The sequence below is a fragment of the Acomys minous genome (assembly GCF_964271855.1).
Source record: "Acomys minous genome assembly, chromosome: 9".
In the NCBI taxonomy this organism is placed as follows: domain Eukaryota; kingdom Metazoa; phylum Chordata; class Mammalia; order Rodentia; family Muridae; genus Acomys; species Acomys minous.
The window spans coordinates 39,006,471-39,032,861 of NC_140490.1; the positions used below are offsets into that span (position 1 = coordinate 39,006,471).

The 26,391-nt window shown below is 48.3% G+C and overlaps 1 protein-coding gene across 2 annotated transcripts in view; it reads right to left on the reverse strand.

Moving 5' to 3' along the window:
* Positions 1–26,123, reverse strand: part of SLC25A48 (solute carrier family 25 member 48) — a 138,379-nt gene extending 112,256 nt beyond the window's left edge. Inside the window, exon 1 of one of the 2 annotated variants that reach the window (XM_084796901.1) lies at positions 26,102–26,123. In XM_084796901.1, the coding sequence (XP_084653027.1) occupies positions 26,102–26,108 (7 nt within the window). In that variant the 5' untranslated portion in view covers positions 26,109–26,123. Of the gene's footprint in view, positions 1–5,985; positions 6,009–26,101 lie in introns of those variants that run through there. The other variant, XM_084796906.1, reaches the window with a different exon arrangement.
* Positions 26,124–26,391: the final 268 nt, after the last annotated feature.

A 26,391-nucleotide genomic window follows, 5' to 3' on the forward strand; every position in this document is an offset into this window, starting at 1 on the left:
TGGCTCTGGCTTGCTCAGCTGGCGTTCCTAAGCAGCCCAAACCCACCTGCCTGGACATGACACCATTCATGCAGGCTGGACTCTCCTACATCATTAGCAATGAATAAAAGGCCCACAGGCCAGTGTGATGGAGATAGAGCCTTAACCCCAGTCCCTCTTCCCAAGTGTGTCCAGTTGTCCCCAGAGGCAGCCTCCTGGGAGTCCCCACACTGTAGGGGAGCTACCCTACAAAGCATGTCCTGGCTTCATCCTTCTGTCTGGAGTTTTTGCTCAGTATACTGTTTTTAAGATTCTTTCATGTTGTTGTGAGCATTTTCAGTTTGTTCTTTTTCCTTGGTGTGAAAAACCTTACAAAATATGTATTCTGTATTCCCGTCAAATATCATTTGATTTATTTCTAGATTGAGGCTGTTATAAATTCACTATAAGCATCCCTGTAAATATTCCTTGACAGGTACACATTTTCACATCTTTTTAGTAATAATTAGGGTGAAATTACTGGGCCATATTATAGACAAAATACATTGTATGAAAAAAACTATTTTCAATAAAAATTAAAATTATATATTAAATAATGAATGCCCACATTAGTTACTTTTCTAGTGCTGTAATAAAATTCTGTGGCAAAAATAAATTACACAAGAGTTTGTTTGAGCTTACGATTCCAAAGGGATAAGAGTCCATGATGGCAGGGAGGCACGGCAGCAAGCGGTGGACATGCTAGCCAGAACAGGAAGCTGAGAGCTCCCATCTTACCCACAAGCATGAACCGAGAGAGCAAACTGCAAGCAGTAGAGACTTTAAACTCTCTAAGCCCACCCCCAGCGGCATAATTCCTTCAGCAAGGCCACACCTCCTAAGCCTTTCCATACAGCGCCACCACGTGGAAAACAAGTGTTCAAACACCCAAGACTATGGGAGGCAGTCTCATTTAAACCACCACATTGCCAAACTGCTTTTGAAAATAATTGTACTGTTTTACAGTCTCACCAGCAAGGCATATGATCTAGTCACTGCACACCCCCATCCCTGGACACCACTGTCCTCTGGTTTCAACCACTCTGTTTTACTGCACCATTGAATGCAGGTCACAACCCACGCAGGGTGCCGTTCATGTTGTGTGTGTGTGTGTGTGTGTGTGTGTGTGTGTGTGCGCACGCGTGTGCGCCTTGGACTTTCATTTGTCTTTCAGCTTTAATCTATCTATAGAAGCTTTCAAATACTTTGCCTATGACTAGACCAGTCTGCCTCTAGGCACAAGGGGCTGCCTGAGTCATGCCTTTTCCCAGGAGTTGGTTCAAAGAGGCCCCATGGAACAAACCAGGCCTCAGGCTCACACCACACGCACCTCAGAGATTTTTCTATCTATGTGTGCCTGGCATTGCATTCACTTTCTTAATGGACTCTTCCAGTTTGTGCTTTTTCTACCTTGTCCAATAAAGCTTTCCTCACCCCAGGGCTGTGAAATTAGGGTAAGGTTTTCTTTGCTTCTTTTCTGGAAGCTGTTTTGTTTCTAGGTCTTATATTCAGACTTATATCCACTCTCGTTGCTACTTTTTAAGCTGTGTGGTTGTCTAGCGCCATAAACACTGAGGAAACACTCTGGTTCTTTGCAGGGTTGGACCTGACTGGAGCCTCAGGCTAAAGACGTCATTTCAGTGCTAAGAAAGGCTTTTTGTTACCATCCTGGCTTTGACCCATCCACGGAGATAATATTGGCTGACCGCAGGCCACAAACGGCTGGCTTCACAAGCACTGGGCAAGCAAAGTGCTTCCTCACCTTCCCAGGAGACATGGAGGGGACACCAGGATTCCAGCTGCAGTCACAAACTCTGATGAGCACTATGTGGACCAACAGTGGCCAAGGAAGCTACAGCATCTCCGTGCAGCTTTAGGATAGCCACCAGGAGGAGGCAATGAGGATTCTGGGAATCCCAATCCCCAAAGCTGGTTGCATCCCAGGGGCCCCTGAGCTGACAGTTGGGAATAATATGATGCCATCAGATACAGACAGCTCCAATGACACCAAGGCCCAAAGCAGGAGGACTCAGAGCCGCCACAACTGAGACGGTGGGTACAGGGACACATTGGTGTGGGTGGGGCAGTGTAAGGATGTGAGGTCGGCTTCTCATGATGCCAGAAGGAGAAGCCTTGAGCAAAAGCTGTGGTCCTAAGAACAAATGCTGTCAGCCCAGGCTGGCAGCTAGTGACCTGGGAGCTGTGTTCCTTACACCCACAGAACACTTGGAGATGGTCCTCCTAGTCTGGGGCTGATGCATGTCCCAGGGAGGGCTGGCCTGTACCTCAGGACCCTGAGAGCCCCATTGGCTCTACTGGTACACTGACACACCCCTTTGTCATTCACTCACACAGTAGGGACCAAATGCCCAAATCCTGGCGCTGCTATTTGGGACCCACGGATGAACAGGGCTAGGCTTTTGCTCAGGTCCAACTCCTCAAGAGAGAGCAGGGTGTCACAGCTAGTAAGCAGGGACCCAGAGAGCTGACTGGGCAGCCTGACACCAGAGACAAGAGGCATCCCAAGGCCTCTGGTCTAGAGGGACCTGGCTATACCCTCAGTCTCCTGAACACAAAGGCCTCAGGGCTCAAATGGAGTTCAACTTTAGAAGGGGTGACCACTTTGTATGGAGCCGAAGAGCTTAGCTGAGTCAAACTGGGCCACACTGCAGAGGAGACGACCTTGTGTTACCCCCTTTCCTCAGAAAGGAAGCATTACCTGAGGCGACCTGTGGCATTCTGGGTTCATCTGTGACTTAAGAGTTTTTTTTAAAGCCAAGTTCCCCCACCCTCTCTCCCCCTCCCAAGTCAAGAGAGTCTTCTAAGCATCGTTTATAACTCAAATAATTCTGGTGTCAATTGTATGTCTTTAATGAGCCCAGAAATTTTCATAATTATCCTTTTTTTCCCAAAGACATAATTATAGGGTAGAGTATATGCTACCGACAAGACATTTAAATAGAGCTTTTTACACACTTAGGCATTCTGCTGCTCTTTTCAAAAAAAAAAAAAATTTTTTTTTTTTGAAGAGGGTTTCCAATTATCTTTCTCCTGCCTTTCTTTCTTCCTCTGAGGTAAACACTGGGAGGTAAAATGACAATTGTCCCCAGGCAGTGTACCCAGCCCAAAGCCACCTCCCGACTCCTTCCATTTAGAGCCATCATCCCTGGGTCTCTACTGAGCACAAAGACTCGCGGGAGGTGGCAGAGGTTGCCAAGAGTGCTGTCCTGTAAGGAAAGTCCAGGCTAGCCCCCAAGGGGTCTGGGTATCTCTGCTGGGTACAAAGGAATGAATGAATTAGGCTCTGATTGGTACTCAGTCAGAATCTGTACCTAGTGATAACCCAGGACCTCATTCGTTCTGTCGCTTGAATTAGAACTGGCAGGTGAAGGGGCCCAGGCGAGACAGGACAGGGAGACTGCAGACAAGTGCCTGACTGGGACAAGGTTTGGGGGCTGTAAAGGGGCAGAGATTCTGTTCTTCCAGATCCTGCTTCCACAGCTCCCTCCTGTTGAGTGACTAAATGCTCACCCCAACACTACCCCATTTCTAGAGCTGCTGGGCATGTGTTTACTTCTGAACCCAGTAACCCCAGTGTTCTGGGGGAGAAGCTCAGGGGAGGGAGCAAACACGTGTGTCCACTTTCAGGGGAGAGGCTCCAGGGACCTCTGACCTCCACCTGGGGTCCAAGAGGAAACACAGACATCTCCAACACAAGTCGTAGGAGAGAGGTGCCAGCACAGCTGCCCTAGGTCGGAGGACAGCCAGAGAGAGGCCGTTATGGGTGGAAGGTGTCCTTTTACGTCCAGCAAAGGCTCAGGGGGAACATGCAAGGCAGTTCAGGCAAGAATTTGACACACCAGCTGTTACCACCCAGCACCCCACAAAGCATGCTGGGAAAGCACAGGGAAAGAAAAGGGTCCTCTGGCCCAGGAGTCCTACCAAAGACTCGTTCACAGTGGCATGCCAGTTGACCACACACTCTTTGCCTCTCTGCTGGCTAAAAGTCTTACCCTTGCATAGGTTTTGGACACAGAGGGGGTTTGACAACAAGCAAAGAAAAAGTATCAGACAATTTCAGAAAAGTAGGAGAGAGTGTGTGATTCTGTGGGGATCCATGACATCAGCATCTTTCCCACAAGACTCTAAGGCAGAGAGACAGGCTGGTACAGCCACCCTAGGCTGGAACGAAGCAGGAGGATGCCAACCATGAAGGCCGGCGGTGGGAGGTGACAGGCCTGGGGCAGTCAGTCCACAGCCTTGTAACCTGGCTTGTGGGAACTTGGAATCTCACAGCGAGGGCCCCCGGAAACGTCTGGAAAGGTCAGTTCCGAACCATCCTGCTGTCTGAGCAGAGATCCAGCTGAGCAAGGATAGTGGAGGGATTCCTAATCCTAATCTTGTCCATAGCTGTCTCCTGCAGCCATTTTACATTTCTAAACACATAGCCTGTCCTGGCAATGGGCAGGCCTTATCCTCACAGACACAAGATAAAGGCTATTCAGATGGCTTCTACCTCTGCAACCTCCTCCACCTGCCTGTGTGGGTGGACACATCTGTGTACTCAGTGGGTCAATAAAAAGCCTTCACACAGCGCACTCGGCTGCCCTGGAGACACGGTGCGTTTCATCCAACTGCCAAGAATCTTCTTTCAAGTCCCTCTGCCTTGTTGAGGGGCCAGCCAGTTGTTCCTGCCCACTGTTATGGCTGTCTGGCTTCCTGAGACACACTGTCTGAGAACAGACACCCCTGGCAAGCTGTAGAGGTGAGCTGGTGGCCTGGGGTTCACCAGCCCCACTCTGCAAACAGCCTTTCAAGTGAATCTCCTTAGCCATTTGGTGAGGAAATGTTTTTCTAGAATGTTCTGTCCAAATGACCCAGGAAACTATCAGAACAAAGGGTTCAAGAGGTTGTTGCTTTTCTGGGAAGTTAGGGAGACCCATTCCCCGACATGCCCTCCCTCTACTAAGAGGAGCAGGGACACCCACGGAGGCCTCACGCAGGCTGCTCCTAGGCAGCTTTTACTTCCTGTGCTAGCTCGGCTTCTGTATCCAGGCCCTTTCCTTGGAGGCAGCTACTGTGAAAACAACGTTAACAGGACTTTCAATTATGTCCCGGCTCAGAAGGTGAGAGACTGGTGGTGTCTGACTTTCACACAACATAGGCTTTGGAAGCACCTGTGTCGCTCTTTAGCCCCTTCTAGTCAAAGCTGGCAAGTTCGGGGACATCAGGAAGAGACCTTTCTCTTCTCTATACCTGGACCTCTCAGAGACACCTGGGAGTCAGTCACCAGCTCAACACCAGTCTCCACTCACCAAACATCTCACCTCAGTGCAGGGCAGGGTGCACAGGGTAAGAACTGCCTCTTACTTCTCAGGCCTAATTCTTTGATTTGATGCGAAATTTCCTATTTGCACAGCAACAAAAACAGGTTTTAAACCGAGAATCCTCCAAAACAGGCATCCTCCACAGTAAGTGAGACATCTTTAGATCCCTGCTAACAAGCCAAGTTCAGTGGTAGGTATTTCAATTAAATATAAATTTAAAGTTTAAAATCTTAAATAAAAAAAAACCATGAACAGCCGGGTGTGGTGGTGCACCCCTTTAATCCCAGCACTTGAGAGGCAGAGGCAGGTGGATCGCTGTGAGTTTGAGGCCAGCCTGGTCTACAAAGTGAGTCTAGGACAGCCAAGGCTACACAGAGAAACCCTATCTCGAAAAACAAACAAACAAACAAAAACAACCAACCAACCAACCAAACAAACAAACAAAAAACCATAAATACTTCAAGTTATTAACATTCCCTAGGAAAACAAACAAACAAGAAAAAAGCAGGCTGATTTAAGGAACAGGAAAAAAAAATACATCCTGAATATACACACTTTTGAAACTTAGGACGATTTTGTTTTGAGGTAGGGCCTCACTCTGTAGCCCAGGCTAGCCTTGAATTTGTGGTATTTCTCCTACCTTAGTCTCCTGAGTGCTGGAATTACAGGTCTGAGCCACCATCCCTGGCCCGATTTGAACATTTAACCTTAACTGGTCCGAAAATCCACTTTAAAGTCGGTAGGAGGACCAGGAATTTGAGGCCACAACTGTTGAGATGAAGGTAGCCTGAGCTATATGAGGCCCTGTCTCCAGAAGGACAATTTAAAGATGCTTAGAGAGCTATTACCCCAGGGGCCTTACATGCTAGTGCAAAACCCAAGTCCCGAGGCTGCTGCTGCAGTTAAAGACAGGCACAGGCAGATCCAGCTGACCTGAAAGCAAATATCCATTCCTTTGTTGACTGGCAGGCTTAATTAGTAGCCTCGTTCTATTTTAATTGCTAGATTATAAGCAAAGACAGCTGATGACTACATAGCATGTAAATGTGGAGTGAGATACTCTGCCTGCAACATTTTCCAGAGATTCAGACTTGGGGATGCTGAAAGCGCCTGGGTACTCACAGCTTCCTGTCTCCCCAGACCTTGCCTTGTGCCTCCTGTGCTCCTGAATACGCAGTAACCCTTTCTCTGAAAAGACAAAGTGGGAAGGAATTCTTGAACACTAGAAAACGGACCATCAGTACCCCATCTGAATTACTGTTACCCGTGTTTCTGTCTGAATGATACAGGTACTCTAAATTCATTTATAGGAAACTAAGCTGGGTAGGGTAGTCTGTGCTCATAATCTCAAAACACGGGAAGCTGGGGCAGGAAGATGTTGTGAGTTTAAGGCTGTGAGATAAGCCTGGGCTATATGAGCTCCAGGCCAACCTAGACTGCAAAAGAAAGAAAAAGGGAAGGGAAGGAGGGAGGGAGGAAGGGAAGGAGGGAGGGAGGAAGGGAAGGGGAGGGAAGGGGAGGGGAGGGACAGACGGGCAGTTGGTAGGTTACAAGTCCGTTCCCAGTACCTCTTTTGATCTATGACACAGGGCCTCCTTTCTGGGTGTACTGGGATGGACTCACTGCCAGGTGACAAGCTATCCTGAGCTACCACCTACTTTCCCCCAAAGACCCCTTAGTTTGAGTGGCTCCTGGGAGGGTTCTCTACCATGACTTAAGGGTCCCTTCTAGGCTGCTGCAGAATGGAAGGGAAGTGAGCAAAGGGCCAGACCTGGGCCCTGCAGTGGGACAGCCACCTTGTCTGTGTCCTTGTCCTAGGCTTGGGGTTCCCTTACCCCATAGTACCCAAACCACATCTAACCCCTGGGAAGAGTTATGAATCTGGAACCCCACTTAGTTGTGAGCATGATGCTTGAGGCCAATACCCCCAGTTCCCTCTGAATTTGACAAAACTGTTGGAGAGAAAAATATTCCCATAAAAAGACAAAGGCCTTATAGAACAGGGCTGCTTAAACAGATCTCCTTGCAACTCCTGTTACCCAAGAAAATCTTAGGATGTCTTGGTTATAGAGACAGATAAGATTGTCACAAAAATAAAAAATTTGCTGGTAACAAATCACAAAGAAAATAATTTAAGCAATAGCTTAACACACACATTTATATATATATATTATATATATATATATATATATATATATATATATTTAGTGAGTGGCTAGATTTAATATATATACATACATATGTGTGTGTTTATATTTATTTATACATTTACATGCAGAAATAGATGTGTACCCCCTTAAGGTATTAAATCTTGCCAAATATTTAATGTTGGCAAGGATTTTTTTACATGTCTCTGAGTCAGTCTTTTATCATCATGAATGCCAACAATGTTTTTCCTCATGAATATCTACCACAAAAGGCAGAAGCATATGAGGATCAATTTAGAATTTTTCAGAAGTTCCATCCTAATCCTAAAGCCAAACTTTATTTAATGATCTTTCTAATGAAACTCAAGTCAGAAACTCAAACAGCAACTTTTAAAGGAAAAGATCCCAACAGTACAACCCAAATCTAGACAACTTGATACTTAGGTAAGAAATAAACTGTTCAGGTCTATTCGGTGCATTTAAGGGTTTCAGATGAGCAGGAGGCACCAGGCCCCTCTCCTGAGCTGGTCCCCAAAGTCTGACAGTTTGAAAGTGACAGGTTGTCTATTTGTAGAGCTCAGGATCAGATAAGAGAGTGGCCTCAAGCCCCAAATTATTCCTTAGATTAGGCTTTGTGTCCTAAACCAGTAAGATCAAGACTTTGGGATAAGCCCTGCCCTGTGGGAGGAGAGAGGTCAGGAGTGACTCATGCACTGAAGAACATGAAATCAACACTCTGAACAACTTAGAAAAATGTCTTTGAAAGTCACTGTCTCGCAGCAAATCAACAAGCCAGCCATTTTTGGTTTTTCTCTAAGCTGGTGTTTTGTCTGCAGAGTGATGTATTAAAACTGCTTCATGCTAGGCATCGGTGGCACTCACCTTTAATCCTATCACTCCAGGGCAGAGACAGGTGGATCTCTGTGAGTTGGAGGCCAGCCTGGTCTACATAGTGAGCCTCCAGGCCAGCCTCGGCTAGATAGCAAGTCCTGGGTCAAAAATTTCAACCTGCCCCCTCCCCTACACACACAATGCTTTATTTTCTCTTGTTATCCTCTTATCTCCCATGTGTATATGCTGAGGGATGAGGATAGGAAAACACAGTCTTTTCCCCATATAACTAACCTTACAAAAGCCTAGATGTATATTAAAAACACTTCAATCCCTAACACACAATAGTGCTGTACCTGTTTCAGTTAGCACCTCCTGGCTTGTGTGGAGCGCCAGCATGCACAGTGCAGAGTGCACCTGCGGCACATGCAGGAGGCTGTGGCGCATGCAGGTGCTTGCAGGAGGCTGTAGTGCATGCAGGAAAAAGGCTGTGGTGCATGCAGGAAGAAGGCTGTGGTGCATTCAGGTGGCTGCAGTGCATTCATGCAGGAGGCTGCAGTGCATGCAGGAAGAAGGCTGTGGTGCATGCAGGTGGCTGCAGTGCATTCATGCAGGAGGCTGCAGTGCATGCAGGAAGAAGGCTGTGGTGCATGCAGGTGGCTGCAGTGCATTCATGCAGGAGGCTGCAGCGCATGCAGGAAGCTGTGGTGAAGTCTCCTGGTTCAACACATGCGAGCACGGACAGAAATGTCTAGCACTCATTATGCATTGAGGGTCTTTAAAACCCCTTTGACTCTTATCCGTTTCCTTACCACCCCACAGTCAGTTATGTGACCCCTTATGAGGTTGTGGCCCACAGCTTAAGAAGCTGGAAGTTAGGTCTCACCATTCACCTGAAACTTGCCTGAATCTCACACCTTAGGATACCTTCCAAGCCTGGGAAAACCAAGGCAGTTGTTGAGCCTACATCTTAACAGCCAAGAAGGCAGAGAAACAGAATTCTCCCCACAGTGTGGCATCTCTCAGGATGGAACTGGAACAATGAGAGGCTCCCCAACCCCTCCCTGCCCCTGCCCTAACCTACTGCTGGGCCCCATGCAAGACTCGGGCAAGTAAACCTGGCAGAATCCAGCCCTAGGCGAGGGGGCCCCTGTCTCACACACAGAGCCTCTGCAGAGCCACCAGGCCTCAAGCAACAGGGGTATCTGTGAGTAAAATTTACGAGCCCTGCTTCCACTGGTTTCAGCCTTTTAACCCCAGGAGCACGTAATTGCCTTTTCCAGCCTTCCTTTAATAACCAGCTCCGCTCTTGCCAATTTTGGCTGACCTGAAAAGCATTGACTGTGTGACTGGAAATGGAAAGCTCATTACTTGATACTTGATACAGCCTGTGCCAAAGCCTTCATTCACTCGTTTCACTCGTTGCAGCATCTTTTCACATAGAAACCTGTGTCACAGCAGGAGCTGCAGACTCAAGGTGTCCCCGAGCCTGTGTGTTCGTAAGAAAGCCCCGCCCCTAACTCCTGAGCATACGTAACACAATGACTTGTACTTCTTAGCCTCTTCCAAAGGATTCCAGCCTCCCTTTGGGGGCTCCCAGCCCCAACCCCTCCTCCTAAAACAAGTATGGCGTAAGGTGTAGACATCTGGTTCCTGTTTCTGGAGCCAAAATTGATCTGCTGGGTGGTTCTTGGCAAGTCACTCAACATCTCTGAGCTTAAGCTTCCCTAATCCTGGCTCACCAGAGTCCTCTCATGAGGAGGGGCTGGTGGTCAGCTAATGAGCAGGTGTTTGGGGAAGAGATGGCTGAATCCCAGGGAAAGAGGGGACCAAAGTGGGGCTGAAGCCGGAGGGGCCTGAAGGCATGACCTAGCGGTGGCTAAGCGCTGCCGGTAGCACGCTGAAATGGCTGTCCAGTCACTTCCCCAGCCGTTCTTTTTTTATGCGGAGGGAGTCCTGAGAGTCTGGGGGCCTCTAGCCGCCAGGTGGCCTCCCTCAAATCACCTTGCCTCACCTTGCTCTCCCTCTGAGGCATCCCTCAGCCCGTGTGTTCCTGGGCATCCCAACCCAGATGGTCCCTCTCCTTATACACAGCACTTTCCTGCGTTAGCCTCGGAAGTTTGCTACCATCGCCTCATTTTGCAGATAAGGAAAGAGGCTTGGGAACTTCTACAGGGCCCCAACTGCGTTTTGCTAGAAACTTCCTGGTACTAACACACAAGGCACACTTCCGGAGATCCCTACCTGTCCCAGACAAGCCCAGACAAGTGGCCAGCACTTCTGCTACCTCTCCTCAGGCTTTGGGCTTCTGCTGCTGTGTTGCAGGCAGCCCTGCACTCCCAAGCACAGCAGCTAGGTCTTAAAGCATCAATGTTAGACAGGAGCCAGACCAGGAGGGACTAGGGATGGGCTGGGGGTAGTGGTGGTGGAGAAAATGCCAATCTGAATAAAACACATCTTCACCTTTAATGATCTAGCCGGCACCTTTTGTTTCGTTGTAGGGCGCAATCCTACATAGAGACAGCAGCCTTCAGAGAACATCTCTCTTCTCAACAGAGATGAGCGGAGGACACAGAGTATAAGCTTGCACAGTTGGCTCAGGCCCTTTGGTAGTTGAGACTTGCTCAATATATGAGCATGGGGCTGGTACTACTGAGAACAAACCTCAGCGGACCAATTCTCTACTTCTCTCACAAGCATGAGAAGCAGTGGGGGAGGGAGCAGGATGGGGGTGGGGACAACAGCTACTCAGGGTCGTAGCTAAGAGGGAGACTGAGGCTCCGGTGGGACCCTTTGAGACAGAAGGGAAAGGGAGGGGTTCTGACACAAGGGATTCTGAAGCCCCCAATTTCTTGCTGCCAACAGCCAGTGGGAGAGCACCTGCCTTGTTTCACTGACTTCACAAAGCGCATGAGTCAGAAGTGCCGGTGCCGCCAGGTTAGGTTCATGGTAGAGCTAGAGTATGGCAAAGCCACCAGCTGTGTGGCACGGACCCATCAGCTCCAGGCAGCCCTAACTCCGGAGAGAACTCAGCGAGGTGGGGTGGCAGAGGCTGGCAGAGAGAATCTATCTTACTGTCCTCCATGCTGCCTGCATCACTGAGCCAGTGCCAGCTGGGATGGCTCCCTCAAGGACGTGGGTAGGGCCACAGGGCTAGACTCCTTTCCACTGCTTCCATTGTGCAGGCAGAACGTCAGCTTCTTACACTGGGAGTCAGGCAGAGCACCGGAATTGCAGTCCCTGGATGCTAAGCCCTTGGTCCCTGCTGGCATCAGCTCCTGAGTGGTCCTATGTGAATGTGACACAGGACGTAACTGGAGCAGCTTGAGGCTCCCTAACCCTTCCCCAACCCCTCCATCCATGACAGGTTTCTATACTGTGCTTGGACCTCTACACACATACACACACACACACACACACACACACACACACACACACACACACACACACACGGTCCCAGGCACAGCCAGGAGTACTGGATTCCAAAGTCATGTCTCCTATAGAAATGTCTGGATTATGCAGGGCCAGACTCCAATAAAGCCAACCCTTCAAATAGGCACAGAGGCTGTAAAAGTCCACAGAGAAACACAGACGTGACACAGTGTCACTGACTGGACAGCTAAGAAGGACCTCACATCCAGGGGAACCTATCTTAGAAGTCTGAAGCATGCTATAGTGTGGATGAGCCTCAAGCACATTATGCTAAGAGAAAGGCTATGTGATTCCCTTACCTGAGGCACTGAGAGTAGCCAAATTCATAAAAGAAAGGAAAATGGTGTCTGAAGATAATGAAAAAGAGTCTGAAGCAGGGAGATGAAGCTTCAGTATTCGATAGAGATATAGTTTAACTTTCTCAAGCTTTGGTGAGTTAAGTGGATGGTGGAGGTAGATGGTGGAGACGGTGGGAGACAGATGGTGGAGATGGACAGAGAGGTAGATGGTGGAGATGGGTGGTGGAGATGGATGAGGAGGTGGATGGTGGGGGTGGATGGTGGAGATGGATGAGGAGGTGGTGGTGGAGGTGGATGGTGGAGGTGGTGGTGGAGGTGGTGGTGGAGGTGGGTGGTGGAGGTGGGTGGTGGAGGTGGGTGGTGGAGGTGGGTGGTGGAGGTGGATGGTGGAGGTGGGTGGTGGAGGTGGGTGGTGGAGGTGGTGGTGGAGGTGGGTGGTGGAGGTGGATGGTGGAGGTGGGTGGTGGAGGTGGGTGGTGGAGGTGGGTGGTGGAGGTGGGTGGTGGAGGTGGATGGTGGAGGTGGGTGGTGGAGGTGGGTGGTGGAGGTGGTGGTGGAGGTGGGTGGTGGAGGTGGTGGTGGAGGTGGTGGTGGTGGAGGTGGTGGTGGAGATGGTGGTGGAGATGGTGGTGGAGGTGGTGGTGGAGGTGGATGGTGGAGATGGATGGTGGAGGTGGGTGGTGGAGGTGGGTGGTGGTGGAGGTGGTGGTGGAGGTGGTGGTGGAGGTGGGTGGTGGAGGTGGTGGTGGAGGTGGGTGGTGGAGGTGGTGGTGGAGGTGGTGGTGGTGGAGGTGGTGGTGGAGATGGTGGTGGAGATGGTGGTGGAGGTGGTGGTGGAGGTGGATGGTGGAGATGGATGGTGGAGGTGGTGGTGGAGGTGGTGGTGGTGGAGGTGGTGGAGGTGGGTGGTGGAGATGGATGGTGGAGGTGGATGGTGGAGGCGGTGGTGGAGGTGGTGGTGGAGGTGGTGGTGGAGGTGGTGGTGGAGGTGGTGGTGGAGGCGGTGGTGGAGGCGGTGGTGGAGGTGGTGGTGGAGGTGGTGGTGGAGGTGGATGGTGGAGGTGGGTGGTGGAGGTGGATGGTGGAGGTGGATGGTGGAGGTGGTGGTGGAGGTGGTGGTGGAGGTGGATGGTGGAGGTGGGTGGTGGAGGTGGGTGGTGGAGGTGGTGGTGGAGGTGGTGGTGGAGGTGGGTGGTGGAGGTGGTGGTGGAGGTGGTGGTGGAGGTGGGTGGTGGAGGTGGTGGTGGAGGTGGGTGGTGGAGGTGGGTGGTAGAGGAGGAAAACGAGCTAGATGGTTGTACACAATATTTAACAGTATGTTCGTGAACACTTAAAATAGGTAATGTAATAAATTTTGTAACATGTGAGTTAATTACAATTTAAAATGGGGAGGAGTCTTGAAGCAGTTATCAGGAAACTCATACACAGAAGCCCCACTCAGGGCAAAAGCAGATATCCAACCAGAGACATACAGTAAAAACTGAAAGAATACGAATTGGTAACAAAAGCAAAGCCGATGCCGTTTTGTACAAGACCATGTGGGGCTGCACAGGGCAACATACTCCCATAATACAAGCTTTAAGGGGGAAATGCTGGTTTATCATGGCAACCCAGTAGCATCATGGGATTGGGACTTGTACCCATGGTGCTGTTTCCCCAGAGAGGAGAGCAACACTGAAGACAAAACAAATATGAGATGACACAGCAGAAGGGACACTCCCAAGCTTTACTGTGAGGATGTCATCAGCACAGCCATTGTGGGAAACACCATGGCAGGTGTCAGAACACAAGAGCACAGCTGTCATATGATCCAGACATGCCACTATTGAGTGTGTGTCCCAAGGAAATGACATCAGTATGTCAAGGAGACATCTGAGAGGCTGAGGGCACTTGCTAGGGCACTCACCTAGTACATAAAAGGGGGAGCTTAGTTTGACTAAAAATATGGAATCAACCAAGACTTCTATTGAATAAGTAGATAAAATAAAAATTTAGTACATGTGAACAACAGAATATTAGTCATGAAAAAAATTAAAATCCTACTGGGGCAGAAGCATAGGCAAAGCTAGAGGATATTATACTAAGTGAAATAAATAGATCACAGAAATCAAAATACTGTGGGGCCAGCGAGATAGCTCAGCAGGTAAAAAACACTTGCCTCTAAGCCTGAGGACCCGAGTTTGGTAACTGGCACCTACACGGAGGAGAGAGCTGACTCCCAGGAGTTGTCTTCTGACTTCTACGCGCCATGGCATGTTCAAACTCTCTCTGCCCCTCTCTCTCTCTCTCTCTCTCTCTCTCTCTCTCTCTCTCTCTCTCTCTCTCTCTCTCTCACACACACACACACACACACACACACAAATAAATTTTTTTTAATGTAAAAAGAAGTAAAGGTGAAGGACACTCACAAAAGCCTATGGGTTTCTCCCATAGGGAACCATAAGGAAGCAGCATAAACCAGGACAAGGCGACATCCCACACCACGGCTCTGAAGCCAGAGTTCACAGTCACCCACCACCTGGCTGCTGACAACACAAGAAAGACAGTTATCTTCTCTGTTTGTCTATTTCTAAACCTACAGGGACATCCTTGGTCAAGCCAGGCTCTGAAAAAGAAAGGGTTCCTCAGTAGAGAACTCTTCCAAAACCCAAGACAATGGAGGAAGCATGGGCCCTCGCTGGAAACCCACATTCCCATTACAGAGGAATGGAAAGTATGGGCTAGAAGGTCTTCTGGCCTCGAGCGCTGAGAGATGACAGGACGGACCCACCCACCAAGCCAGTTTCTGGGAAGATATGGAAGCTTGGCCTCGCCCTCCTGGCCGCTGCCGACCACCCAGCCCGTCAACACATACTTGGCAGGTATGTGTTCTTCCAGAGCCTCTTCCAAACCAGAGCTGCTGTCTTCACAACCTGCCAAGCCCTTGCTTCTAGAAATGTCTTCCTTTCTCCCTTTGTGGCCATAGAACTGAAAGGTTCCAAGACGGGGAATTTCTCAAAACTGCTCAGTCATCCAGCATGCCAGCTGGCTAATGGCGAGGTTGGGTGTGGAAGGACTTCCTGGCCTCTCAGAGTTGGGGTGAAAGGGACAGTAAATGCCAACTCCAGTCCTGACCAAATGTAAAACGCCTTTACAGGGCTTGGCCCTTCAGTTATTAGATCTCGCCTTGGTTCCAGACCTGTGGGCCCCTTGCCCTCTTTCCACTCCACTCCTCGGCCAGTGCTGACCCCGACCCGACCCCCCCACACACACACACAGAGTGTTTCCTCCATTCCCACTCAATTGATATTAATATGTCACAGAGAGGCCTGCATAGACCGTGGAGACCTGACACCGATGCTGCGAATACAAGCAATGTTGGCAGTATGGGGATTCCCTGGGCCACTCTGCAAGGGCTTTCTCAAAAGGATGTCAGCTTTTAGGAGAGGCCACCACCACCACCCAGTGACCAGAGTCTCTCTGCCTCCTTCCACTCAGCCATAAAGGGACTTCACAGAAGCAGGATGGGCAGCTAGTGATCACAATAGTCATGTCAGCAACATAGACATGCTATACCTCGTTATGAGATCATGAATAGAATTCTATGTTTCATATGAAAGACTGTGCCAGGGAAAGCTTTGTTTAAATACCTTCCCTAGCCCCATGTTCCAGATTGCACAACTTCTGTTTATCTCAGAATTATCTCAGAGATATTCACTAGGTCATTTGGAGGACCACAATATTTTCAATTGTGGCAAATTTTCAATGGGACCCACATTTTATCTTTGCCAGTAAGTTAAGTGGGTTCTAGAATAAAGTTCAAGGATTAAGGAGTACAGCACCCACATATCCAGTACCTGGCATCCTATAACCAGTCAACACCAACAGACCCAGACAAGACGCAGGTGGCAGAACTAGTAGACAAAGAAACGTAAATGATTGTCAGAACTTTTTAACCTGTTTTCCTGGAATTGCAATAAGGGACGGTGTTAAGAGGAGACAGCAAGACTCCAAAATGACCTACACTGAACTTTTAGATGTAAAACTACAACGTCTTTAATGACATGCTAGATAAGGTACAGAAAAGAGACACTACGGGCAAGGATCGAAACTCAATGGAGGCACACTTGCCTACGTGTGTGAGGCCTGCATCCATTCTCCAGAGTGCAAAAGGAAGAATGAGTGAACTTGAAGACACACCAGTGGAAAGCATCATAAAAAATACAGGGGAAAAGGCTGGAAGCAGAAAGCTATGAGCTGGGTAGGTAACTGTGGTCCCAGAAAGACAATAACACAAACACCCTCCCCCCCAAAAAAACCTGAAATGAATATTTAAAGTAATCTGAATTGTATAATGAATTCAATTATAAATTCATATTAACCCTAATTACATTCTCAATATTTTTCCAAGGTAGGGAGGAACTGTCAAGTTAAATATGTATAGAAATGCAAAGGACCTACGTTATTTTTAAAAATTAAAAAAGTTAAAAGAACCGTAAAACAATTTGAAAAAGCACAATATGTACACCACCAACTAATCAGGCAGTGTGATTTTAACATAAGTTAGATATACCAAAAAGTGAAGTATAAAAATCCAAACACAGACCTGTATATATACAGCTGATGAGCTTTTGATAAAGATGAAGAGCAATCCAGTGGGAGGAAGGAAGCCCTGCCACCAGTCATATGAAAACAATCAGCTACACATAAAACAGCAGCAAAACCCACCACACTTATCTCACACCACCCGAGAAAATTAATTTGAAACAGATAACAGACCAAATGCAGGAGCAAACACCACAACATCTATGAAAGACAATCTCAGACAAGTCTGGATGACTCTGGACTTGGGGGCCGTCTCTTAAACACGACGCCAAGACCACAAACCATTTTTATAAAGAAATTCCACTTCATCAAAATTTAAAATATTTGCTCACTGATAGCTCTCTTCATGGAAGTAAAGGAGGTGATCCATAAATCCAGAAAAGAAAAGGAAAAAAAGAAAAAAGAAAAAAGAAAGAGAAAGAAAAACATCTGACTTCTACATAGAAAATATAAAGAATCCTTGGAATTCGGTAATAAAAAGAGAATCCAGTTTCAAATGAGATGAGTTTGAGCCGACATTTGAAAAGAAATGCCCGAACACACATAAGATCTGAGCCATGCTGGTCATTAGAGAAACACAAGTTGAAAGGCAGTGGTCTGTCACTCCACCAGAACAGCTAAAAGTGAAGTGTCCACACACGGTGTTAATGGCTGTGGGAACTGACGCTCCCATGCATTTCAGGTAGGGGACCATACGGGGCAGGATGCGTTGATCCACAGCTGAGCAATTTCTCAGAAGAGAAGCTTCCACCTTAGAACCAGTTTCATCCAAAGAGAACTGAACACCCCATTTCCACACGAAGCCGTTCCCAGGGATGTTCGTTACAGTGTTATCTGTAATAATCCCAAATTGGAAACAACCCAAACACCCATCAACAGGCAAGTGAATGACTATTACGGAATAGTCACATAATGGAATATGACTCAAAAGGAACAACCCTGGGTACGTGCAACAGCACGGGTGAATGTCAACATAATTATGCTGAGAGAAGCCAGATCAACAAAGATAAATCCTGAATTCTTCCAGTTATTAAAAATTCTAGAAAATTCAAATTCATCTCTAGAGACAGACGCCAGATGATCATCTGCCTGTGGATAGTAAGCTAGGAGGAAATATTTACAAGGGCCTGAGAGAACTTTGGAGAATAAAGCATATAATTGTGTTAACTTTTTTTTAATTATGTATTTTTATGGATGCATGTTTGCGTGAGTTTGTGTACCACTTTCATGCAGATTCCACTAGGCCTACAGAGGGTACAGGATTCCCTGGGACCATAATTACAGGAGTTGTGGGTTGCCAGAGGGGGGGGGTGTTGAGAACTGAATCTAGGCCTTATGCCCAGCGATAATGCTCTTAACCAATGAGCCATCTCTCCAGCCCCTGTGTTTGTTATCTTGGTTGTAGTTGTGTAGTTGTGGTATATGGGATGCATACACGCCAAAGTTCATCAAACTGAACATTTTAAATTTGAGTATTTAGTATGCATCTATTTCCATAAAGTTGTAAGTAATGGTAACTTTTGCAAAGCCATAAGAAATAAAGGATGATTGGGACACTCTGAGAGAAGCATGGGAGAATGGGGAAATAGATGGATCCAGAGGGTCCTAGAAACCTACAAGAAGAACATTATGATGGGCGGATATGGGCCCAGGAGTTCTGCTCAAACTATGGCACCAGCCTAGACAATATGTGCAGTAAACTTCGAACCCTGAGCCAGATCTAATCAATGGACAGGACATTCTCCACAGCTGAGTGGAGAGTGGAGAGTTGGGACTGACTTTCATATGAACTTGGGTGCACCATATGTGACCATGTCCCCTTGATGGGGAGACCTGGTGGCCCTCAGAGGAAGGATAGCAGGCTACCAAGAAGAGACTTGATACCTATGAGCATATACAGGGGGAGGAGGTTCCCCCCAGTCACAGTCATAGGGGAGGGGAGTAAAGGGAAAATAGGAGGGAGGGAGGAATGGGAGGATATAAGGGATGGGATAACAGCTGAGATGTAATATGAATGAATTAATAAGAAAAGATATTTTAAAAAAAGAAAGGGACGAAAGATAAATAAATGATGGCACAAAGAATGAAAAAGAAAAAAAAAAGAAAAGAAAGAAAAGATGAGATCAGGTGTCCACTCCCAGAACACCTGCCTGGATCTGACTGGTCACCTTCACTTTCCCATGTCACACCACTCCAACCAGACCACAGCTGCTTTCAGCGGCAGCAGCTGGATCTGTGGCCCTAACACTTCAAAACTTGACACCTGAAACAAGGCCACAGGCTACAGCAGCGGTGGCCACGGTCCCACACTCTGATGAGGGGACTCTCTTCCTGTCATTTAGCCTGCTCAGTGACATTAAATAATGTGAGAAAGAAACAAAAGAAAGAAAGAAAAGAGAAAGCTAAGTGGCGTGTCTCAGGCATTGCTGACAGCAGTACGGAACACTGCAGGGTTTATGAGAAGTTCACCAAGGTCAGCCTCTTGCTTGCTCAGTCTAGGTCCTGAGCTTGCACCCCCCACCCCACCCCCCACCCCCGCCCCGCATCCTTCCCCTCCCTTAATGCATCCATAGCCCTGAGAAGTCCTCTTCCTTTACAGTCCCGACTCCTCCCTGGCACAACTCCAGAGGGCGCTGTGATTGGGTTACATACAAGTTTCCAAGCTTGCAACTTCCTATTGCTCATAAATCACCATTTGCACACTCGGTTTCTCCTTCTTGGTCTACGGTATTAATAGCCCCAAGTCCTGGGAGTATTCGAGAACTGTTCCAATTTTGGTTTGAAAATCAATTTAGAAGCTAGTGGTTGGCTTTGTTCAGACTTCCGATCCCCCCCTGGGAAGGCTACTTCCTACAAACTGACCAAGCCAGGGACGGGGGCTTCTCCGAAAACTCTAGATACTTTGGTCGAGGTATTTTTCTTTCACTCTCTGCCTCAAAAATTTTAAATGTTAATTTGGGGGAGAAGAAAGGCTGAGAAATTATTTCTTAAAAGAGTCCATGCCAGAGAAGGTCAAATTCCATTACAAAAACAAAAGGATAAATACGATTCGGTTATGTTTGTTCAGACTGCTACTCCTCTCAATGTTTGTTTTAGAAACATCTTTCTCCTAAATTAGTTCTGCTTCCTCCGTAGGCTGCTGGCCTCCTGCAGGGGAAGTGAGGCAGTGTCAGCTCCGCAAAAGCTAACAAGGTGGGAGATCCTAGCAGGTGGGCGTGGAGGCTGCCGGCTAATGGGTCCAAGGGCTTGCCCCCAGCATCAGCCAGCTGGGAAGTGCTTTAAAGATAATGGAAACAAAGAGGCCCTTGGCTAGATGACAGAAGAGTGAATCGTCACCTACGTAAAGCATTCACAAGTCAGCAAAGACACAGCCAGGAGCAGCATAGTGGATGTCTACAGAGACCCCAGCATAGAGAATAGGGCTAGCATAGATAAGAGTCCATTGGTACCCTACTGACAACCAGCCTCCCAGGGCCAGGCCAAAGCTGGCCTAGCATCCTCTGCTGGTCCCAAGCTTGTCACACGGGGACACACACACACACACACACACACACACACACACACACACACACACACACACGTACACTGCACACACTGTAATCTGGACAATCCATTTCCTGTCCTCACTATTCCTTATGTTAGGGTCAAGGCTGCATCTTTCCCTACACAGCTGATTGGGGCTAACCCACGTGAGTACTCGTGACATGTGTCACCTCACTGAGCCTCAAGTCAGCCCACATTGCCCTGGCTCCAGGATCCCTCCCGCCTCCAGCAAACAGGTATTCAGATACACCAGGCTGCATCGCTGTTTCCCTGCAGCTCCTGCCTTGAGATACTCAGTATTTCAAGGCCTGCACCTGGGGAGGGAGGTTATTAATCTATTCATTAGTGAGAAACAATACGGCTTTTGAACCTGATATGTCTAGTTGTGGAAGCGAACAAAGCCTGACAACTACAGAGACAGGCAAAGGATCACCTGCTTCTATGACACTGGGGTTCTGGGGGGGCTGAGGGCACCCTGCATCCCCTCCTAGCTCCCTGAGCGGGAACGGAATCTGCACTGATGATAAGGGGAAGCTCACATTAGCCGAGTCCTCCTCCTCCTCCTCCTCCTCCTCCTCCTCCTTGTCATCACCACACGCCGTACAAAGAGCCGTGTGTACTCAGTTGGACTTAACTCTCGTCAGCATTAAGTGATATTTAGAATTGAGCAATTGAAGCTCCATCCTAAAAGTGAGGGAACTGGAAAATGATGGGATGGTTTGCTTGGAGGAAGCTGCTCAGTGAGCTGTAGAGATGAAACTCTATTCCACAGGTCACAAAACCGATGCTCTGAGGTCCAGCCTGGCTTTCCTGTTGACAGCAGCCAGAGCACTGACTTGGGCAGCCTTTCTATACAAGAACTGAAGAGAGCTAGAACATCAGGTTGTCTGCCCCCGTCTGTCAAGAGATAGCTATGCTGGTGAATCTGGGTGCTGCTGTAATTAACAGGGGCCTGGGCTGGGCTGGGCTGGCTCTGATGATAATCCCTTTAAACAAGTGAAAAAAAAAAGGCAACACAAATGACCCCCCCAAAGTTACAGAACCACAACATAGCACAAAGCTGAGGCAGGAATCCACCATAAGTACTGCTGGAGTCCAACATGGCTTCTTAACAACTCATGGGCAAAACCTTTTACAGCAGTTTACTCACTTGGTGAGCACACGTTGCCAGGACGTCCAGCACTCTGGTCAATGAAGGAAGGTTTGCAAAATGCTCACGATCCTTTATGGATAAGAGGCTCCCAGTTTCTAGACTTAGGCTTGTCACTATGGAGATCTGTCATCACTAAAAGGAGTTAACAGCAAGTGCCTCCCCCTTGCAAGTAGGGGGACAATGGCTAGCATGTCTTTCTCCCCAGAGCTTGGAACGCCACTGTCCAGTGGCCCCCTATAGACACTTGGAGGAAAGCAGGAACCTTTGCATGGCACTGTTAATGAGTGCTCTGAGACTCTCTGCTGGCCAGAGTCCTACTAAGCGAGGGGGCAGGCTTGGCTGTTATTCAGACAAGCTATATTCCTGAAAACCGGGGCCCCTGGAAACGGCCCCCAGCTAGTGGCTGGCTAGTGATCAGTATGGTGACAAATATGCCCACTCCTTCACACTAAGACAATAATTCTGAATCATGGCACATATGGCCTCCGAGAATCCCCTGTGGAATTCACCATGGTTACCCACAGAGTAGCTGCGCGGCTGACTGTGTACCCTGATGTCAACCCTTTCCATCTCTGTTCCCAATCACTATTACTTCCTAAGTTCCCACAACACCACACGGACTCCATTCCATGTCTCAGAGCCACTCAGCCCGTGTAGATGTTTCTCTCCATTCCCAACACCCCCCAAATATCTCCTTTCTGCCTCCAGTCCTTGGATGCAGTGCAGAAGTTGAGAGCTCGGGCCCTGCCTAGGAGAGGCCTTGATTTGGACCTCAAAGAAGTCTCCTTCTATGTTATCCTTGAACTATGATCTGGCCTCTCACAGCCTCTGTACTGATGGTGAGAAAGCCAGATACAGGGCGGCATGTGGCATTGCACAACAAGGACTTAGCAGTGCACCATGCTCATACTAAGTGTTCCCTCACTATGGCTGCTGTTATTATGGGCACTTGCTTTCTCTTCCTCCTAGAGCTATGACATCTTTGAAATCACATGCCTCAAGTACTTCTTCCCTGCCTTCCACGAAGAGACATCCCCAGGGCTGCAGTTCCATATGGACCTGCTGAGGGACTCACCTTGTTTGACCTTGGAACTACCTACTCATTCCTGCAGGAAAGTAAGGGCCCATACTAACTGCCTGTGTGTCTAGCTCAGGGGCCGAGCCCCTAATGAATTCCCTGCCTCTTCAACTTCTTCTCCAATTGCTTGCTGCTCTGGGCAGTCTTTCGCTGACCAGAGCAACCGTGCATGCTTCGTGATGTGGGTCCTGAGCTCGCCTTCCACACACTCATGTATGTCTCTTCCTACTCAGGAGTTCCCAGTGCCTTTAGTATGGAGCCATGTTCCTTCACACCAGGTCCACGATGCTTAGTAAATGGATGTCAATTGAGTGAAATGATCTGGTCAGGGTGTGTCAGCAACCGGCCACTGACATCTGAGCTCAAGTCACTCACAGATGAAGATAGCCAGGGCCAGACTGAGCTGATTCTGAAGAGAAGTTATTTCAGGATCTGGAAGGTGCCATTGTGCCACTGCTCTAACTTTGCTTAACTAGATACAGCTAAATGGCTGTCAGGTGACATTTTACTTGGCTGTGAATATAAATAGCTCATATTCAATTGTCAAATCACAAGTCAGGGTATAAGCTCTTGAGTTCATTTCACTTGGGCATTACGATGACATCTCTGGCTCTTTGAAAGCGCCAGTGTTTATTAGCTGTGATTTTAAACACGTGATCAGGCCTGGGCTCATCTGCCAGTCGCAACTGCCTTGCAGGGCTAAGAAACTAACTTAGAGTGTGTCTGCAGCCATCCTGCCCTCGGGCAGCTGCATCACTGGCTCTTGCACTGGGCACTACAGTCTGCACAGGGAGATTATTTTCTCATACACACACACACACACACAGAGAGAGAGAGAGAGAGAGAGAGAGAGAGAGAGAGAGAGAGAGAGAGAGAGAGCTTTAATGGGAGACTTGGTACAGAAGAACGGTCCATTGCAAAGCTCACAGCCTGAGTTCCACGAGTGTTATAAGCACTGTGTAACACTGATGCATCTGGTTAGGACGGCCTGCAGCTCAGTCCTAAACCCTAGCTGCATAGCAACTTCAGCTTGGGTTTTAAGATCCACCTAGACTAAGTAGGTTGGTACTTCCTCGAGGAAAGTCCCACATGCTGGGCTGAAACTCACTGTGGTACAAAAGGATTCTCTTCCTATAAATTCAACCCTCTGATTGTCTCGAACTCTGAAGAGCAGTGGCATCAGATAGGAGGAGTAAGAGGTGGTAGCCTCACGAGGTGCATGGACATCAGAGAGAATGTATAACAACTTGGTTTTGAGTTACCAAGGGATTGGGGAGCCAGCCCCTTCTCTAATGACACGTAAGGAAGAGTAGCAGAGCATCTATCACGTGGAACTGTGTCCACTTTATTCCTAATTTAGATCCGAGCTTAAGGGATTCTCAGAACTTCCCTCTGGAAGTCGACAATCCAGGCCTCGCCATCTGCCTTCTTAGCATCCAGGCTCCCATGAAACAGTCTAGCCCACTGAGCTAGAGAACTGCATGAGTTTTCTAGCTCAAAGTTCAAATGCCACCACAACTCTCAACAAAACATGGTAAGGTCTGTCACAGCAACGGTCTGCTCTCTGGCTCCAATTTCTGTCTTAGTTAAGTTTCCATGCATTTGCTGTGATAAAACTCCAAAAGCAACTTGGGGAGGCAAAGGTTTATTTGTCTTATATATCCCAAGGCAGTGTCCACTGAGGAAAGACAGGGCAGGAACTCAAGACAGGAAGCTGGAGGCAGGAGCTGAGGCAGAGGCCACAGAGGGATGCTGCTTACTGGCTTGCTCCCCGTGGCTTGCTCAGCCGGCTTTCTTATAGCACCCTGGAACACTTGCCTAAAGGGTGGCTCCACCCCCAGTGACAGACTTGCCTACAGGAGGCATTTTCTCAATTGAGAGTCCCTCTTTACAGACGATTCCAGTCTGTGTCAAGCTGACATAAAGCTAGCCAGCATACACTCCTGAGGAAAGGAGCTGAGTTTGATTTCCCTGCATGCCTCTGCCATCTAACATTAAACCTGGGAACATGTTCAAGGCGATAACTTGTTTGCAGAGTGAGTGGATGAACTGTCTTTCCCTCACTAATGCTCCCGAGAACATGGCTGTTTGGAAACAAATGAAGGCGCTTTACCAACTGCGCAGCTTTCCAGCGGCAGGGTCTTTACGGCGCTGCCTATCACTCACTCAGAGATGTTTCTTTGGCAGTCTGGTATACACCAGATGCCAAGCAGCTGTTAGGATGATGTAGAGGAGATTATAATGTGAGAGGTGTGGGAAGTGGGAGGAGGGCGCCAAAAGCTCAGCAGTGGAAAAGCACAGGCCAAGTTCCAGGTCATGGGACAGAACGTTGTTTAGAACTCAAGGTACAAGGGACAAAACAAAAGGTCATTGCGATGTCATTTCTAAGATCCAGAAGAGGTGTGACATTCCCTAGAAAGATTTCCTCCTCAAACGGTTACGCTCCTGTTCATAGGGTAAATAGTCCTGATTTGGAGAGACTAATTTATAATAAGCTTTATTGGCACACTTCTCGATGATCAAGAGGCTGTTCACCTGCTGACCTCTTTCCTCGCACCTCCATGACACTCCTGTCTGTGCCCTCCATCCTCCTCAACGAGCCAGGTTGGAAATTGAATGGCTTCCTTTTCTAGTTCCAGGTCCCTGGCCATCTCAGCTGGGCTCTGAAGGATGGCGCCTTGCCCCTAAACTCTCTGATGTTATTTTATTACAAATCTTTTCCCTGCTACCCATCTTCCCAGAAACTTTGTACTGTGGCTCTCAGTTGGTCCCTGACATTAGCACTTCCTCAGGACTCAAGACAACACCCAAGGAGCTGACGGCTGTAGGAGGGACTGGAATCCAGTTTCAATCCTCACTCCCGCCTGCTGAGTCCTTCCTGAACACACATTCTTTATGTGAAAGATACCTGATCACCAGGGCAAAAAATAAAACCCCACTATTTCCTGGTCTAAATGTACAAATTACTCAAACCAGCCTCTAGTAAATGTGGACACTTTCCTCTCTGAGGCTCAGACATCTGATAACAGTCTTTCCAGATCCCTGGAGTGGGCACTTTGCCCTCGAGTCACAGATAGGCACTCCATAATGGAGAAAGAGAGGTGGTGAAGGTTCCAGGGCAGGGGCTGCTACCCTGGGTACTTGTAGAAAGACCTTGTGTCACATGGGCTCATGCTCATCTCTATGTCACCAGGTCACAGGCCACAATGAATACCATGGTTTCAAGGAGTCAGTCACATAGCTGGAGTCATACTAAGCAGTAGTGACCTATAAGAGTGTGGAGGACACTGTGTGTCCTAAGAGCAGAGGGAAAGACCCCTACACACTATTCTATTCTGGGCCTATTAAAGGCCCAATGAGAGGACAGAGCATAAAACGTTGAAGGTGTTGAGTTTCCACAATCCACCATCTTGGGAATGGACAGGCCAGTGGAAGCTCGGCAGTACAGGAGGTAGGATGTGAGGATGGATCATAGTTTTTCAAAAACAATAGCAAGTGTACTTTAGAAAATTCTATATACAAAGGTCCTTCATAACCCCATGCCCCACTATAACAGAGGGCCTGTTCCATACTGAGTCACACTTATCACTGGGATTCAGGCAGGTTCAAACACATATACTAGGACTTCTTTGCCTCAGAGACATAGGCAAGCCAGCAACAAAGCTGAGGCAGGAGAAGGATGGACTTACCACTCATCTATGCGTTGGTCAGGGTTCCGGCTGAGCCTGCCATGGTTAGCTGTGCAGACGACAAAGACCAGCTACAATCAAACTGTATTTCACCGTTCAGCAGGGAACCCGCAGACACCAACCTTCCAGATTTGCAGGGCCACTTCAAGGCCACAGGATCAGCGCACCTGATGGAGGTCATCCTCATTCCTGAATGTCACCCAGCCTGGCAGGACAGATTCCATGTGAAGAGCAACCTGTCAGCCATGGGATTCTGTGTGGCTCTTAGAGGTGAAGGGCTCTCAGATGTT